Source organism: Sebastes fasciatus, chromosome 14 (assembly GCF_043250625.1).
Source record: "Sebastes fasciatus isolate fSebFas1 chromosome 14, fSebFas1.pri, whole genome shotgun sequence".
NCBI classification, from domain to species: Eukaryota; Metazoa; Chordata; class Actinopteri; order Perciformes; family Sebastidae; genus Sebastes; species Sebastes fasciatus.
The window spans coordinates 15255776-15273003 of record NC_133808.1 but is presented as its reverse complement, the minus strand read 5'-3'; the positions used below and the strand labels follow the sequence as shown (position 1 = coordinate 15273003).

The window sequence follows — 17228 nt, the reverse complement described above, 5'->3', positions numbered from 1 at the left end:
AAGCTTTTTGCAATTTGCCAAACCCTTCCTTTCATAAAATATAGGTCCACTCCAATCTAGTTTTTGCAAATACTACTAATTTAACCAGATATTTTACAACAGCATATCTTGTGTATCCTGTGACAGCTACTATAAAACAATACATATCACAGTCAAAGTAATACCTTGAATCAATTCAAATCCAGGCGTAAAGACGCAGGAAGAGCAGCGGTGTAATTGAGGGCAGCACCCTGTGACCACAGTCTGATGCTCTGACATGTGTAATACAGTGGGCAAACCCTGGACCCAGACTCCCACTTGAACAGCTTTGTAATGCTGTATAGGCACAAGCATATGGCATCATTTGGCTTAGAGAGAAAACAATGTTCTCAGATTCGAACATGAAAATCCAAGGATTTGAGTGAGCAAGAAAACAGGAAAGCATGTCCTTGATGGGTCAATTTTCGGTAGGTTAAAGGAATAATTCCACCTTTGGGGGAATTAGCCTTATTTGCTTTCTTTCCGAGAGTTAGATGAAAAGATCAATACCACTCTCCTGTCTGTCCTTCAATGGAGTTGGAGCCAGCAGCCGGTTAGCTTAATTTAGCCCAGAGATTGGAAACAGGAGGAAACAACCAGGCTGGTTTCTGTTCAAAGGTACCTCCAGCACTTCTAAAGCTCACTAATTACACGTTGTATCCTGTTTGTTTAATCCAAACAAAAAACCGAAGTGTGAAAACAACAATTCAACGTTTTGCTGGAGGGTAAGGTGCAACACCTCCTGGAGTCTCAGCTGGTTGCCTAGCAACCTCGGAGATAACTCCAGCAGAGTCGGGCTACCTGCAAAGAACGTATATTGCTAAGAAGTGAAAGTAAATTAATCGTTACATTGCATCACCAGCACCCAGCAGCAGACCTACGCCTCCACCATTGTGGACTGTAATCGAGTGGACAACATAAACGTCCGCCTACAAAGTGCATTTCAAAAAGTAAGACAAAATGATTTCTATACTATTGTCATAATTTGAATGTCTCTACCGAAATGGCCTGTGTTGACCAATAAAAATATTGTAAATATGCATATTATTATAAATATTTACTTACTTACTTATTTATTCATTACATTTTTTTGTCCGGCCGCTTCCCAGAGGAGCATTAAGTGAGCGAAGGACATAAATGGAAGTTAGACAAATCCAGCACACAGATTTTGAGAGCAATCTCAATCTTTTTCATGTCAAAGACCTCCTAAAAAGATGTCCAATAGACCACAGACCATGGATGTAAAAGAGGATGTGTCCTGTGCTTTTGCCCTGCGTGTTAGTAAATAGCATAAAACTACATTAAGTTCTGTTTATGTCATGCTACTAGCGCTACTAGCTACTGGCCGATAGCCGGAGGTTTGGGAACAGAGCCGTTAATACATCCATCACGGTACAGGCTTACAGCATACAGCCCATGGTTTATTATAAGATAATAAAAGTGATGAATTACAGCCGTTAAGAAAGTTTGTGACCCGACTGTCATGTTGAGATCAGTTGAGGAAATACCAAGCACCGCCCACCAGCTGGAGCAACCTTTCTCATTTTACAGCTAAACAGTACACTACAAGATGTTTCTGAAAACATCTGAGGTGAGAAATAGGCATTAAAGTAACAGAATATTGATTCATATTTGATCAGCGCTGCCTAGTTTGACCGTTTGATTGGAGTTTGCGAGTGATTGACAGCTGCCTCCGTTGAATGAACAGCCAATAGGAACGCTCTCTCTCTGATATGACCTGTGATTGGCCAAAGTCTCCCATCACGGGCTAGATGTTTTAAAGCCTGAAAACAGAGCCATGAGGAGGTGCAGAAGTCTAGTTATCTCTCAGAACACTTGAATTACCATATGCTAAAAGGTTATTATGGAATTGTTTGCCCAATGATGCCAAAAATATTCTGCCTGCTGCAGGTTTAAGTATCAGACATCGGCGTGGGAGTGAGCTCGGTTTGATATAACTTTTTGTAAATGAAGCAGACATCTCAATGGTGCACGAACAATTTATCCTTCTAGACAAACTGTCGAGTGGAAAACAAATGGCGTTATTCTTTCACACACCAGGCCCACAATTCAAAGCGTCTAAAAGTCAATATCCACACTTGGCAGTTGAGACAAAGATGAAGATGAGGTGCGAGCGGTACAAAACGTTGCATTGTGGGACGGGCCTAAAGCACCGAATGACATCGATTCACAGAGGCTCCATCTTTGCACACTAAGGTACACTGGGGATTTAAAGTTGAGACTCTAAGAGGCCATAACAACATAATCACAGTCATACAGTAGGCCATTTGTCAAAAATAAACCAAACACCAACAGGTGCGGAGGCTAGAAATGACGTGTGTACATCTGACTCATTTGTCAGCACACTACTGATAAGCAGAAAAGCAGCTCTAAAACACTCATTTTCTATTACCCCGGGAGATTTCAGATGTTTTGCCAGAGCGGCTGCAGGACATGAATGTGCATTTGGATACGACTGAACACAGCAGTGACTTTTCAAACAGACACACATTTTATACCAAAACTGCGCAGATGAATATACCTTGTGGCACAAATTGTCAGGTCAATGCACAACTATTTGACCTACAAGGAGCATATGAAGCAATGATGAAAGGAATCATATTGTATTGATTGATAAATGCATTTTCCCTCTCAGTACAATTGGCTATCTGTCAGACCAGTGCACATCACTGGGGGCACAAATATGACCTTCTTTCTTATTGCCTGCCTTTTACGCCACACGGCATTGAATCCTCAGCGGATTTGATGCCTAAAATAAAGTTAATAACTTTGCAATTTCCAAACTGCCGTGACTTTGCAAACTAGGAGTATTAAATAAAAAAAAAAAGAAAGGTGATCAAAACTACTTATGTTTTTTGAACACTGTCCTCTATTCATGAGGCATATTGTGGTAGCGTGTGAGAACTCTGTTTAGTGCTTTACGGTTATGTAAAAAGGCATCTAATCCACTCTATTCCAGCTTTTATCACAGCTATCAAAAAAGCAGGTATTTATGCTTATGCAAATGAGCGCTGCTCTTAGCCCTCGTTTCCTGCAGATGAACAGAAAACAGAGGAAAAAAAAATAATGGCTCAGTCTGCCGTCAGCTTCCACTGATAGCTCTTCCTTGGCAGCAGTTTTGGAAACTATTTATTTTCTCCTCAGGACGGGCCCTTAGATAGCTATTATGTAGTTTTATAACAACCCTTTTACTCTTGTCTCATTTGTCATACATCACAAGCTCATTTAAAAGTGACCTTAAAAATAATGAGGACAAAATACTGTGACAAAGTAGTGCACGAGCGCATGGAAATCAGCAGGTATTTAATATTATTTAAAACGCATATTTGCAATTAGCCTTTACTTAAATGTTGATGAAAAGCAATATTAAAGCGAGGACTGTACATTTGATGTTGTTGATGAAAACCCGTGCACCTCCCCGCGGACGTGGTCCCTTGATTGAGAGATGTATTTAATTGATTTTATCTTGCATAATTTAGTTAGACTTTCTGGTTTCTTGCATCTGCGTGTCCTGGATTTACTAAAGTTCTGTTGCTGCTCTATTTTTAGGAGATGTAAGTAAGAAAATAATGCAAATGTTGTATAATTTGTATGCTACAGCTGCATATAAAACCGTTATCCGGGGTGATGTTTGTCAGTGTTGGTTATGGTTTTTTACACTCATCAATAAATCATTCGGGACCACAGACAGTTTGCACTTGCCCTACATACTCGTGGTTGTATTGAACTTAATAAAAGTGACCTGTTCTATAAAATAGGACAGTAAGCAAGTGACTTATCAATGTCAGAGTATTCACAGAAAGGGTCACATGAGGAAACTATATTTCATCCTGTGTATGTTTTGTCCCATTTTACAGCTAAGTCAATACACAAAAGCTAAACATTTTGCCCCTCATAGCAACAAATGACAGTTAGGAATTTGTCAACCTAATTCGTGCTGTGTTGTGTACAGTGATTATGATTATTTAGAAGAGGCGCGGCAGGTGTGACAGCACCCAGCGTGATTTTATGGGAATAATGGTTTATACTTTCCACTTGCGCACACCAGCTCCACTCTCTCATTTGCATGCACGAAACTCAACCGAGCAACCTAGGAGTCTTCAAAGGCAGTCTCCCAGGTAATGCAGCGGCTCGAGATTTTACATCTGATCATCGCTGACTGGAGTCTTGATCATGTAGATTCAAACTGGAGGGAGAGTTCTACATGTTTACAAATTCAGGCTTGGGTTTCAACTAGCGAGGGAACGCATATTTAATCTTCAAAATGTAATATGTCTCAGTTTAATAGATTCATTGTCTGATTAGTCAAACCATCATATTTGAGAAAAAACTGTTGAATAAATGACCTTTTTTATGATTTTCAATCACACTTTTATTGGATAAATCTGTGTGCATCATAGAATACAATGTAACAGAATACATTTTAAAATTATTCCTTTCAACTAAAAAACAATATGTACATCTGTTGACCGTATAGCAACAACCAGATTTACAAATATTTACATCTTCCAGGTACATCTCAATTAGCTTATCAACACAGTTTTTTAAAATATAGTTGCAACCTCTAACGCCGTAGCCACGGTTACAATATTTGGACTCTGGTTGTTTGTTTGAGCACCTCCAACACCTCCAACACTGGCCTCACGCAGCTGCTGCTGCTGCTGCTGAGGGAAGTAAGAAGGAAGGGTCCCGGCCCTGGAGAAGGTCTGCATGCTGCTCCTCGATTTTGGCTGATTCGTGCCATAACCAGAGTCCTTCCAAAAGTGGGGGTAACCGAGAGGATTGTTGAAGACTGGTGCATGGGAGAAGCCTATTGTGTACACATTGTCTCTGGGGCCTCTGAAGCTCTGCTGTGGCACCGCACAGTATGTGCCTTGGCAATCCCCAGACAAGCTGGATGAATCTGGAATAAAAGTGAAATAGATAACAAAATAAGGATGATGCAGAAATGCATTACCACAATTTATCATTTATGTCATTCTGGTGGATATTTTATGTTTAATTCAGTGGTGTGTGATGCGGAAAACTCACTTTTTAGCCTTGGCTGGAAGGTGCTGAAGCACTTTTTGCCTCCATCGCCGCTGATGTCAGAGTCGCTGTCGTTAAAGTCACTGTCCCCTTTGCCGCTGTCCTTCACGCTCTGCTGGTCGCTGTTGCCAATGCCACTGCAAATACAATCAACAGATACAGTGTGAGCCACCGCTGCACCACATTAGCTTGATTATTGACGTCTTTTTTCACACATACAAGGCCGCTATATCCTACCCATCTCTAACCTCGTTCCACAGGAACGCCACGAGCAACAAAATGCATGCACGCTGCATGTTAAGTACCCTCAGTGAGATTCGACTGTGAATAAAGCGGCATCCTATCTGAGAAAAGAAATTACATTCGGTTGTCTTACCTCACTTGCAAGCAGTATTTGTCACCTTGCCACACAGATGTTGCCTGGAAATGCTTGGAGGGCAGGAACATCTAAGGGAACAAACAAAATGACAGCATGAGAGCTTAGTTTCCATTTCTGGCACAAAGATCAAGGCAGCACTTCTGGAACATCATATGCATATGAAAATAAAAAAAGATGAGAAATGCTCTTGTAGTTGACTCACCTTTGTTTCCGAGTCCCCGCTCCTCTCCTCGTACAGGCAGGAATCATCCAGAGAGGAAGAGGTTCTCTCGTGGAAGAAGCCTCGCTGCCCGGTGTAGATGTTTGGTTCCGTCGAGCCGAGCATGGGCATGGGCCTTCCGTCGAACAGGCCAAGACACACTTCCCTCTTGGAGCCACGGCTTCTCCCCCCACGGCTCAGTTTGCACGTCACAACGACGACCACTATCGCAATCAGCAACAACGCGCAGCCCCCGCCGAGCATAATGATGACAATTAGAGAGCCGTCCAGAACGGAGCCTTCGTCGTCACTCGCCCGCAACACGATGACGACCTGGTCTTCGGAGGGCTGCGTGTCTGAGACGACGAACCTAATGGTGGCACTGCTGGAGAGCGGGGACCTGCCACTGTCGCTCACCGAGATTTTCATTTCCAGCACGTCTCCGATTTCAGACGTCAGCCATTGCTTCAAAGCGATCTCACCGGTGTCTTTGTTCATCGCGAAAAGCTGCGGGTCGCCTTGCACGATGTGGTAGCAGAGCTCGGCGTTTGCTCCCTCGTCCGCGTCTTCGGCCGAGACGCGGAGGGCGAGGTAGCCTGCGGGTGCGTTGAAAGGCAGAGGGATGTCAGCAGAGTCGTTCGCAAGGACGGGGAAGGTGAAGTACGGGTAGTTATCATTCACGTCCACAACTTTGATCCGGATCGTGGATGTGCTGGAAAGGGACGGGGAGCCTCTGTCTTCGGCTTGGATGACCACCTCGATCTCATCAAGAGTCTCATAATCAAAAGACCTTAGAGTGTACATAGAGCCTGAGAGTGAATCCACAGAGACATAAGTGGACACTAGAGATCCTCCCGGCACCTCTGAGTCTATGAGTTTGTAGGAAACTTTGGCGTTCTTTCCCACATCAGGATCTCGGGCCACAACAGTGGTGACATATGACCCCGGGATGTTGTTTTCCAGGACTGAAACTTCAAAAAGGGACTTACTGAAGAGAGGTGGGTTGTCATTCTCATCAGTCACCCGGATGGTGTACTGTCTCACAGTCTTAAAGGGCGGACTCCCAAGGTCCTCTGCAATCACAGTGAGATTATACTCTGGGATCTTCTCTCTGTCTAGAGTAGTGCTGGTGATGATCATGAAAGAGTCTCCATATGCCTGCTGCAGGGTGAAATGCTCGTGCCCGAGCAGGCTGACGCGCACGTACCCGTTGGAGCCAGAGTCTCTGTCCGAGGTGCTGATGAGAGCCACAAAGCTCTCCATCGCTGCAGCCTCTGTGATGTAGGCGATTCCATCACTGCTGGAGGTCATCGGTTTGATGCTGATCTCCGGCGCGTTATCATTCACGTCCACCACTTCTATTTGCACTTTGCAGAAGGAGGGGACGGAGTTGGAGCTGCCTGAATCTGACGCTTTAATATCCAGCTCATATGATCTCCTTTTCTCAAAATCAACCAGCGCCTTTAAAGTCACATCCCCGGAGAAAGCGTCGATGTGGAAGATGCGTAAAGCTTCTGGAGAGAGCGCGTCGGCGAACGCGTAAAACACCTCTCCGTTCGCGCCGTCGTCCGGGTCAAATGCGTGGACTTTGAGGACTTTGTGACCAACCGGGGAGTCTTCATTCAGCTCAACTTTTAAGGTGCTGTGCTCAAACGTCGGGCTGTTGTCGTTAAAGTCCAGCACGATGATGTTTACAGTCATAAACCCGGACTTTGCTGGCGCGCCTCCATCAGTCGCGGTCACTTGGATGATGTATCCATCCTCCAGCTCTCTGTCGAGCTCTCTCATCAGCACCAGCTCTGCAAACTTCACTCCATCATCCCGATCGTGCACTTCAATACTGAAGTGACTAGATGGTGAGATGTTGTAGCTCTGGATGTAGTTTTCCCCCACGTCCTGGTCCAGAGCGATCTGCAGAGGAAACCTGGAGTCCAGAGGCACGTTTTCAGAGATCTCCAAGGTGGTGCGGTTGCGCGTAAAGTGCGGAGAGTGGTCGTTGATGTCCTTCACCTCGATCTCCACGTGGATGAGTTGGAACTTTTCTTTGGAGAAGGCCACCACGTCGAAGGAGATGAAGCAGCGAGGGGATCTGGAGCACAGCTGCTCTCTGTCGATGATCTCTGAGACGCTCAGGAGTCCGTCCATCTCTCTCATCTCGATCACAGAAGAGAAGTTGTTGTTTTCTTGCATGAAGCGGAACGACGTGTCGGGGTCATCAGCTGGATCGATTTTGAGATCTTGAGACAGGTTTCCGATCTCTGTGCCGGGTGCATCCTCCTCATAGGTGAAATACCTCGTAGTTGTGCACTGAGCAGAGTGTAAGAATAAAGAAAGCAGCAGAACAACAACTCCTGCAATCTGGCAAAATCCCATGTTGGATGGGTTACAAAAAAAAAGTCATAAATGATGCAAAAACAAAGCCACCACTTTTTGCTGTGTTGCTGTCAGGAGGTCGAATCACAACTGTGTCAAACTGTGACTTTGCTGTGGGACTATATACGCCCTGGTATATATGCAAATAGCCACCCCCCACAACTCCCCCTCGACCAATGGCCTTCCAGAGGTCCACCCAACCAACAGGGCAACATTTGGCTCTGCAGCAAACTGCTGCTACACAAAGCACTAAATGGTTTAGGGCCAAAATACATTTCTGACCTTCTGCTATGTTATGAACCATACAGACCTCTCAGGTCATCTGGATCAGGTCTGCTTAGTGCCCCCAGAGTCACAACTAAACATGCAGAAGCAGCATTCAGTTTTTATGCACCAAACATTTGGAACAAGCTCCCAGAAACCTGCAGCACCAACTCCAACTCTGAGTTCTTTTAAATTAGTTTACTGCTGCTGCCTTTTATTAAACCAGATAACGATCTAATACTGCACTAGAGCTTTTACTCGTGTGTTATATTCTATTTTAGTTTCTATCCTAGCTTTTGTTTTTATTTTCTAATCTTTAATGTTTTTATAACTGTTTTAATTATGTCTTAATGTTCTTTTGCACTTTGTTGCAATGTTCTTGAATATATATGTAAAGCACTTTGAATTGCCCTGTTGCTGAAATGTGCTGAAATGTGCTCTACAAATAAAGCTGCCTTGCCTTGCCTTGCCTTACACTTTTGTGGGAGCAAATGGTTTGTTAGATAAACTGATTGCTCTGGAGCTTTAAATCGGGGCTGATAACACTGACTTAAATAAATCTGCTACATGGCAATTAATTAACTGACTAAACCACTTAAGAGGACTGTATTTAATAGGACTACAGTGAGGAAAAGCTGAAGTCTACCTGTTGAAATTGAGATTGATGAGGTGTGTCAGGCAGTAAGGAGGAAATTATGCAAAAAATCCACATGACAATAGAATTATAATTGCTTCAAAAGTAAACAAACGCTCACAACTCTCACCATCATGAACACCATTAGTATCATAAATGTAGTTTTGCTTTGCTGTACTTCTAAAAAAAAATGTAAGGTATAAGAAGGGATTCACCGATGCTACTTTTTCAGTCTCCATAACGATACCTATGGCTTTGGGTATCGGCCGATGCCGAGTACTGATCTGATACCAGTGTTTAATTAATAAACTGTATGCCTCACTGTGTGGAAGTGACTGGGATTATTCTTTTATGTGTAAGGAAACATCAGGCTTAACTTAAACATTGCTTTCTTAACTTTTGTAAAACCAAATGTAACAACTAAATATGTAGATATAAATCTGCTGAATTGTTATTTATTAATAAATATTACAGGACTTTGTTGAATACCTGGTTCTGATTGATCAATCACGGTGTTCTACGGTCTGTTATTTCTTTATAGAAGACCGTTGCTATGTATAACAGACCGTTGCTATGTATAACAGGCCGTTGCTATGTATAACAGGCCGTTGCTATGGGCGCAGTTCTGATGCTGGACTCTGGCGGACCATTTTTGCTTTAAATATTGATTTGTTAAGTAAATAGATGTATAATAAGCGGGATAATTTAGGGTTTATTTCAAAACAATGATCGCACTGTACATTATCATAATAAATAGTGCACCAGCAACTTGGTAAAAAAATCTTCAAAATGATCAGGAATTACAAATCAAATGTAAACCTTTTTAATGCAGCAACAAATTGGTCACAAATTAAACAGGAATTAAAATTCCAGTATATAATGCACATAGTATATAAACATCAGCCCCACTGTCACAGATACCTGATCCAGCTATTTGAGTCAGTATCAGCTTGATATATGATCGGTATTGGTGCACCCCTAATAAGAAGTAACAGCTGTGGTGGAAGAAGTGCTGAGGTTATTTTTTATTTAAGTTGAAGCATCTATACCACAATGTAGAAATGAGGGCTGTCAAAGTTAATGCGATAATAACGCCTGAACGCAAATTCTTTTTAAAGCCACTAATTTTCGTTAACGCATTAATGCAATCCATCTTTCGGAGGTTGTCGCAGGCTCAATTTTAAAGATAGAGTCATAGTCAAGTCAGCACACTGACAGCTGTTGTTGCCTGTTGGGCTGCAGTTTGCCATGTTATGATTTGAGCATATTTTTTTATACTAAATGCAGTACCTGTGAGGGTTTTTAATCAATTGACAACCCTAGTAGAAATACCGTTACAAGTAAAAATCCTGCATTCAAAATTGTACTTAAGTATAATTACAAGGATTATCAGAAAAAATGCAATTAATGCAGAATGACTGCTTTCAGGGTATTGTGTTATATTTATTACATTATTGGATTGTTTTATTGATGCATTAACGTGCAAGAAGCATTTTGATGTTGTAAAGTTGGTTGAGGTGGAGCTAGGTTTTTTAACTATTTTATATAATATTCGGCTGTTTAATCTATGTAATGTGATGCATCATATTTTGGCTTTATCATCTAACTAGTAACTAGTTAACTACTAACTATAGCTGTCAGTTAAATGTAGTAAAAAGCACACTATTTTTCTCTTAAATATAGCGGAGTAGAAGTAGCCTATAATATGGCATAAAATGGAAATAATCAAGCAAAGTACCTAAAAAACAATACTTCAGTCCATTAGCTTAATGGATGTATTTAGTTACACTCCACCAGTGGATAAAAGCAGTAGGAAATGCAAAATGGGAAACTGGAAAAAAAAACATCTAATAATGGAGGATCACAGAGCCTGATGACTTTCTTTGTTATCCATATACAACTATGTATTATAATCACACAGTCTCATCAAATCCTTACCCTGACATTTAGGCTTCATAAAACCCAAACTGTGAATCCATTAATATTTATTTCTTTAGTTTTTTTTTTCCTCACAATCATATCTATCCATGTTAATATTGCCTGTAGATAATTTACATAATAAAAGGAAAAAGCAGAACTCTTTCTGTTTCTGTTGTGCAGCCGGATACACTGTGTCATCTGTTCAAATAGTGGAGGAGGAATTTAAGTATAATGCAATAAAGAAAAACATAAGAAGCCAGACAAGTGTCATTTGATTAGTATTGTGTCTTGGACACCCACAATGTTAATTACACATAGAATATAAGTGTGTTAGAGCGGGGGAAAAAACCTGCCTGTATAATCAAGACCGTCTGTATTGTAATAAACACTCAAATGCACTTAATTTACCCTTTTCAGCACTAGTTCTAAAACAAGAGCCTTGGAAGTCACAAGAACAAAGAAGTCAGGAGAATAAACTACACTGAATGATCCACCCTCCCACCTAATACACACACACACACACACCAGCAACAGCTCCCATAGTGATAACAAAAGAGCATGAGTCAACCAGACCTTTGTCAACCATATGGGTGATTAGATTCTGCTGATTAAAAGGCGTCTGTGGCCCTTCAAAGGGCTCTTGACACCTCACAAAAAGTTTGGGTTAAATCTGTCTGAGCCCCCGAGAGAGCACATACAGGGAGGTGTGAAAAAGCACACAAACAGCCACAGAGACCAGAGATGCTCGTGATACTGTGTCAGCGAGAGGTGATAAGGAGCTCTGGGCTGCCATATGTAAAGTGTTATACAAGCCCAAGTTTGCTTTTATACTAAATGTTCACTCGTACATCCATTCTGGGCACTTATCCGGGGCTAAGGAAGGTATGTCCCTCTCTTCAGCAAGGCTTTCCAGCTTTGCCTGGGGGATCTCAAACCAGATGAGAGATATAATCTTTCCAGCGTGTTCTGGGTCTCCTATAGGGTTGTGTATTGGTAAGAATCTGGTGATACAATATACGTATCATGTTACATGGATAACGATTCAATATATTGCGATATATTGCAATACTGTAAACAAGGCGATACGTTGCGATTTTTTTAAATCTAATTTTAGGGAAACTGTCCTAGTATAAAGAACCATTTTTAAAATAGGCAAAAATAACACATTTATACTGCATGCAAAAATGACTTGGTTTTTGCCTAAAACTGCATGTGATTATCATAAAGTGGGCATGTCTGTAAAGGGGAGACTCGTGGGTACCCATTTTCATTCACATATCTTGAGGTCAGAGGTCAAAGGACCCCTTTGAAAGTGGCCACATCAGTTTTTCCTCGTCAAAATGTTGCGTAACTTTGGAGGGTTATTTAGCCTCCTTCGCCTCATTCCTTGGGTTCTCTAGTGTAATATGATGCCAGTATCCTCAAATCGATAGTGTTTTGGAGAATTGATACATCATCACAACACATAATATCGTGATACTCATGTGTATCGATATTTTCTTACACCCCTAGTCTCCTACTAATTGAACATGCCTGGAAAACCTCTAAAGGAAGGCATCCTGATCAGATTCCCGCACCACTTCAGCTGACTCTACTCCAAGCTCCCTCCTTTACTCCATCTCTATGGGTGAGCCAAGCCACCCTACAGAGGAAACTCATTTTCCACTCATTCCTTGTCGCTACCCAAAGCTCATAACCTAGGTGAGGGTTGGAAACGAAGATCGACTGGTAAATCAAAAGCTTTGCCTTCCGGCTCAGCTCCCTCTTCACCACAACGCTCACTTTACTGCTGACACCGCAGCAATTCTCCTGTCGATCTCACGCTCCTTTTTACCCAGAGCCGAAGCCCTTCTCTTCCAGCCTCCTGGTGCCTCTGTGCTGCTTCAGGAGACCCCTAGGCCAACCAAGCCTCCAACGGCCTCCTCAGCGGGTTCTAAGGTTGCCGCGACGACAGGCACTGCCGACTTTCTGACCGCAACTCTGAGCAACCAAACATGGCCCACTCAGATTTCATGTCCACAACTGCAAATCTGATGATACGACCACAAAGTCGATTATAGATCTTTGGCCTGAAGTGTTTCTGGTACCAAATACATTCATGAACCACCGTATGCAAGAACATGATGTTTGCTAAGGTCAATCCATGACTGGCACAGAAGTGTGGCTGGGCAATACGGACAAAATTTTCTATCCCGATATATCATTTCTATAAGGTAGTTTCATATGCATGTTTTCTGGTAATTCAATAAATGAATAATCAATAATAAATAACCACATGGTAAAGCCTATTGTTGTATACTCCTGTGTGAAATAAATACTTGACAAATGAAAAGTATTTTCTCATTTAATTCATAACTTTAGTGCAAAAATGAACATAACAATTTCAAACAAAATTATAGAGAAAAAATAACATATTTCCAGCTATAGGGATGCACCGATCCGACTTTTCCAGTCCTGATACAATACCAGTGTTTAATTAATAAGCTGTATGCCTCACTGTGTGGAAGAGAGACATCAGGCTTGGCTTAAATATTGCTTTCTTAACTTTGTAAAACAAAATGATAAAAAAATACATAGACATAAATTTACTGAATTATTATTTATTATTAAAATAATAAATCATACACCAGCAACTTGGTAAAAGATCTTAAAAAATGAATAGGAACCCGTTTTAATGCAGCAACAAATTGGTCAAAACTTAAACAGGAATTAAAATTCCAGTATATAACATATATAGAATATATATAGAGAATTGAATTATTGGATCGGCCCCATTGTCACCTATTGAGTCAGTATCGGCCCGATATCCGATCCAGTATCAGTGCATCCCTATTTCCAGCTATACACTATGTTTACATGCATGCACACATACAGAGTAATTTGATTAAGACAATAGTTTGATTTAACTGGGTTTGATCAGATTTTCTGAGAAATTTGAGTTAGTTGTGTTTGTTACTATCAATTTAGACGACGTAATTGAGTATCACGATATCTCAATATATGATTTCTTCACTTTATGATTCCATTGAAAGACGATAAGTTATCCTATTGAATTATTACCTACACAGAAGTCCCATAAAATAAAGCACCACATGCCATATTTAGCATATATACTTAATGTATAAATAGATTTTTTTTCAGATGATGCTGCCCGCCATAGTCTTGGCAGGAATACTAGGCAGCGTGAACACAACATAATAACAATCTGTTAAAACACTTTGCAGCAGAGCAGGCCAATTTATAATGTATGCCGTGGAAAGCTGCAGTGTTTATATATTGAACTTGGAACAGTCGCATCACATTACAGCAGACGTGTTAAAGAGTTTGTTCTCAAATCCACAAAGCATCAAACCAACAAGTGTTTTTTTTCCTCTCAAATGCTGAAGCTTGTATTATGCCACAAATCATTAAACCAAGTATACGCTAAGTAGGCCAATACAACTTAAATCGTTAATCTCGGAAGTGCAAGCGCATTGCATCATCACTCCTCAACATTGAATGAGAAATCTTCTGATGTCGAGTCGAGTGTAAACAAGAAGCGTTGCCCCTATCTCTCATTATCGACTCCTTTCTTGGTTATTTTTTTTTTTTTTCTGCTCTCGATGTCAATTTTATTAAAAACAAGATCACGCCGAACATATGAACACTGAGCTGGAGGGGGGGATCAAACATAAGATACTTTTTCGCCATTACCAGACATACAAAGCCTTCAGCACAACAGTCCCATGCTGGCTGGGTGTTGAAATCCAGGATTTTGTGGCTGTGAGGAGTCAGAAGGTAAAGCAGAATTATTAGCCAAATTAGTTGTTTGCCACTAAGAGGATTACGCTTTAATCTTATCACGCACTTACCACTTTGTGTGTTGCAACAGTCTCAAGGTAACAGCTGAGCAGCTGTAGATGAAACATCTAAAATTAAAGCGCAGACATAATGATTACACAGGTAGTGATGACTTGTTCATTTGAGGATTTTTTGGAGTAAGCTGCCTGAATATAAAACACCACCTACTCGTGTGTTTTTCTGATCAATACATGGCTATAAAGGTCACCAGAGGCCTTAACCGCAAACAAAGACCGGCTAACACGGGAGTGATACTTGTTTGTCACTTAAATCAGGTGATTAATGCAGATCACAGCCTGATTAAGACGTGTGTGGTGACAGTAAGAGCATTAACAGCAGATTAATGGGTTTGGCCATCTGTTCTCTCACTGAGGTGATTTTAATTAATGGTAAGAATATTGTTAATCTTGCCTTGGCAGTCAACATTGTAGGTAATGACACACAATGATGGTCAGAAGTCAGAGGGATGTCAGCCAGTCTTTGACATCATCTGAGGGCCATTTGAAGATTCGACACCTCCACCTAGGGAGGCAGGAAAAGCATTTGGTGACACCGAGAGCAGTAATCCTGGCATATGCCACAGGGAACAAATGTCTCAAAAGCCCACCTTTTGGACAACAGCCACAATGTCACCTACTGTTATAAAATTGTCAGCCAGGTTTTTTCACCTCCATAGTCTCCAGGTTACTAGTTCTCATATATACTGTATGAGATACAGCAAAATCTAAAAAAAGGGTTCTAAAAATGCTATTTTTGACGTTTATTTTAATGTTTTACGGTCTAATATTGTCAGTTTCACTGAGGTAACTGTGGAGATTTTGTAACAATACAGCCATATATCAACAGGTGAACTGGGAAGATTATAGTTTTATCTATGAGTTTTGGTTTGTCTGGATTCATTAGTCATAACACGATTTAAATAATACACCAGCAAATATATACATGACGCACCAAAAGGCAGAGTGACACAGACATATGGAGCCGCATACATACAGATATGCACGTACAGTATAAATAGAAAATGAGCATGAAGCTCAAACAAGCCATTATGCATAAAACATGACAGAATAAAAACACTCATTTGTTTCCATAGTTGGAGTTTGAGACGACAGATGCTGCCGTGTTACATGTGACACCTTCTACTTCAATTACAGTTGTGACGTGAAAATGTAGTCGCCACAGGTGCTGTATGCTGTCACAGATGCTGCATGGTGTGCTATAGTTTAAATATTAAAGAAATTCGCTCATCCCATTTGCATGTTTGAAAGGTTTTTAGACGCTGATGGAATCTGAAAATCATCATAATATCCTATTAGCTACCATCTCTGGTATGTTAAATCCTCATCCTACCAACATGTTGAACATACAGGGACTACCAACTGGATAAACTACTGTAAGAAACAACCATCATAGCAAAATGTTAATTTATTTATTCTCAAAATATTATGAGTTATGTAATTAATTTCATCTGAAGGAAAAAAAAATTGTATTTTAAGGAAAGTTAGTTAATTTGCATTTTATGTCAAATGAAAATAGACAGAACACATGAATAAATCTGTGTCTGTCTCCTTCACAATGACTGACAGAGTGCCCTTACCCCCCTGGTAGTGTGTGACACTTTAACCCATTTGTACCCACAACTGGCATTTTTTTCATTTTCTTTGGTGGAAGAATTCTCTGGGCTTGCTTAAGCACAAATATGAACTTTCCAAATCGGCCAAACCATTTGGCTGAAAAGGGAGTTTTCTAATACTATATTTAGTATTAGGGCACATGGGACTTCTGTTTTTGCAGTAGACTCCGTTATATTTTAGGAAAAAAAACAGTCGTCCCATGTGCCCAAATACTAAATATAGTATGATAAGAAAATGTCTGTATCTCAGAAACCACAAGGTGCACAATCACGTATTTGGTATCTCTGAACTCATAAAAAGTTGAACATGAAATATATGCACAGAAATGCAGCGTCAAAAAAATATTTCATACGGAAAACATTCAATAAACACAATATTCGCTTTTTCCAAATTTTTCAAAAGTCCTGATTTTTATTATTAATGAAAGTGTGAATTTCCATGTGATCTAGAAATTTCAAAGTTGTACTGTTGGATACTTATTGAAAGTATGGCCATACCAAATTTCAAGACTTTTGACCAATCAGGACAAATGTTGTGTCATTTTTCTTTATCATACTAAATATAGTCTTTGGGCACTAATGGGTTAAATTAGGACCTATGGCAAACATTTTATTGTAGTTTATTTATTAAAACTGCATATTGGGTGCTTTCGACTGGTGTCTCCCAGGACAGGGGTTCTCAAACTTTATGGGCCCAGGGACACCTTGCAGAGGAGAACAATTGTAACACAGATGAAGCATACGTTTACTACCATTTGTACTCTTCGATGCCATCGGAACTATTTATATTCTGAAACTTTTCAAACTAAATACTTCAGATCTGTTTTATAATGATAAACAAACACATTTCAACTTGAATCATGTTAAGATAAGATGAGATAGTCCTTTATCAGTCCCACAGCTGGGAAATTTGCAATGT

The 17228-nt window shown here is 40.7% G+C and overlaps 1 protein-coding gene across 2 annotated transcripts in view; it reads right to left on the bottom strand.

The window, feature by feature from the left end:
• Window positions 1-4404: 4404 nt before the first annotated feature.
• The window catches only part of LOC141782603 (protocadherin 8), a 34310-nt gene continuing 21486 nt past the window's right edge, over window positions 4405-17228 (bottom strand). The window contains exons 2-5 of one of the 2 annotated variants that reach the window (XM_074659155.1): window positions 5649-7952; window positions 5444-5514; window positions 5071-5204; window positions 4405-4942 (exon numbers count right to left, since the gene is read on the bottom strand). In XM_074659155.1, coding sequence (XP_074515256.1) covers window positions 4584-4942; window positions 5071-5204; window positions 5444-5514; window positions 5649-7835 — 2751 coding nt within the window. In that variant the 5' untranslated portion in view covers window positions 7836-7952 and the 3' untranslated portion in view covers window positions 4405-4583. Of the gene's footprint in view, window positions 4943-5070; window positions 5205-5443; window positions 5515-5648; window positions 8829-17228 lie in introns of those variants that run through there. The other variant, XM_074659154.1, reaches the window with a different exon arrangement.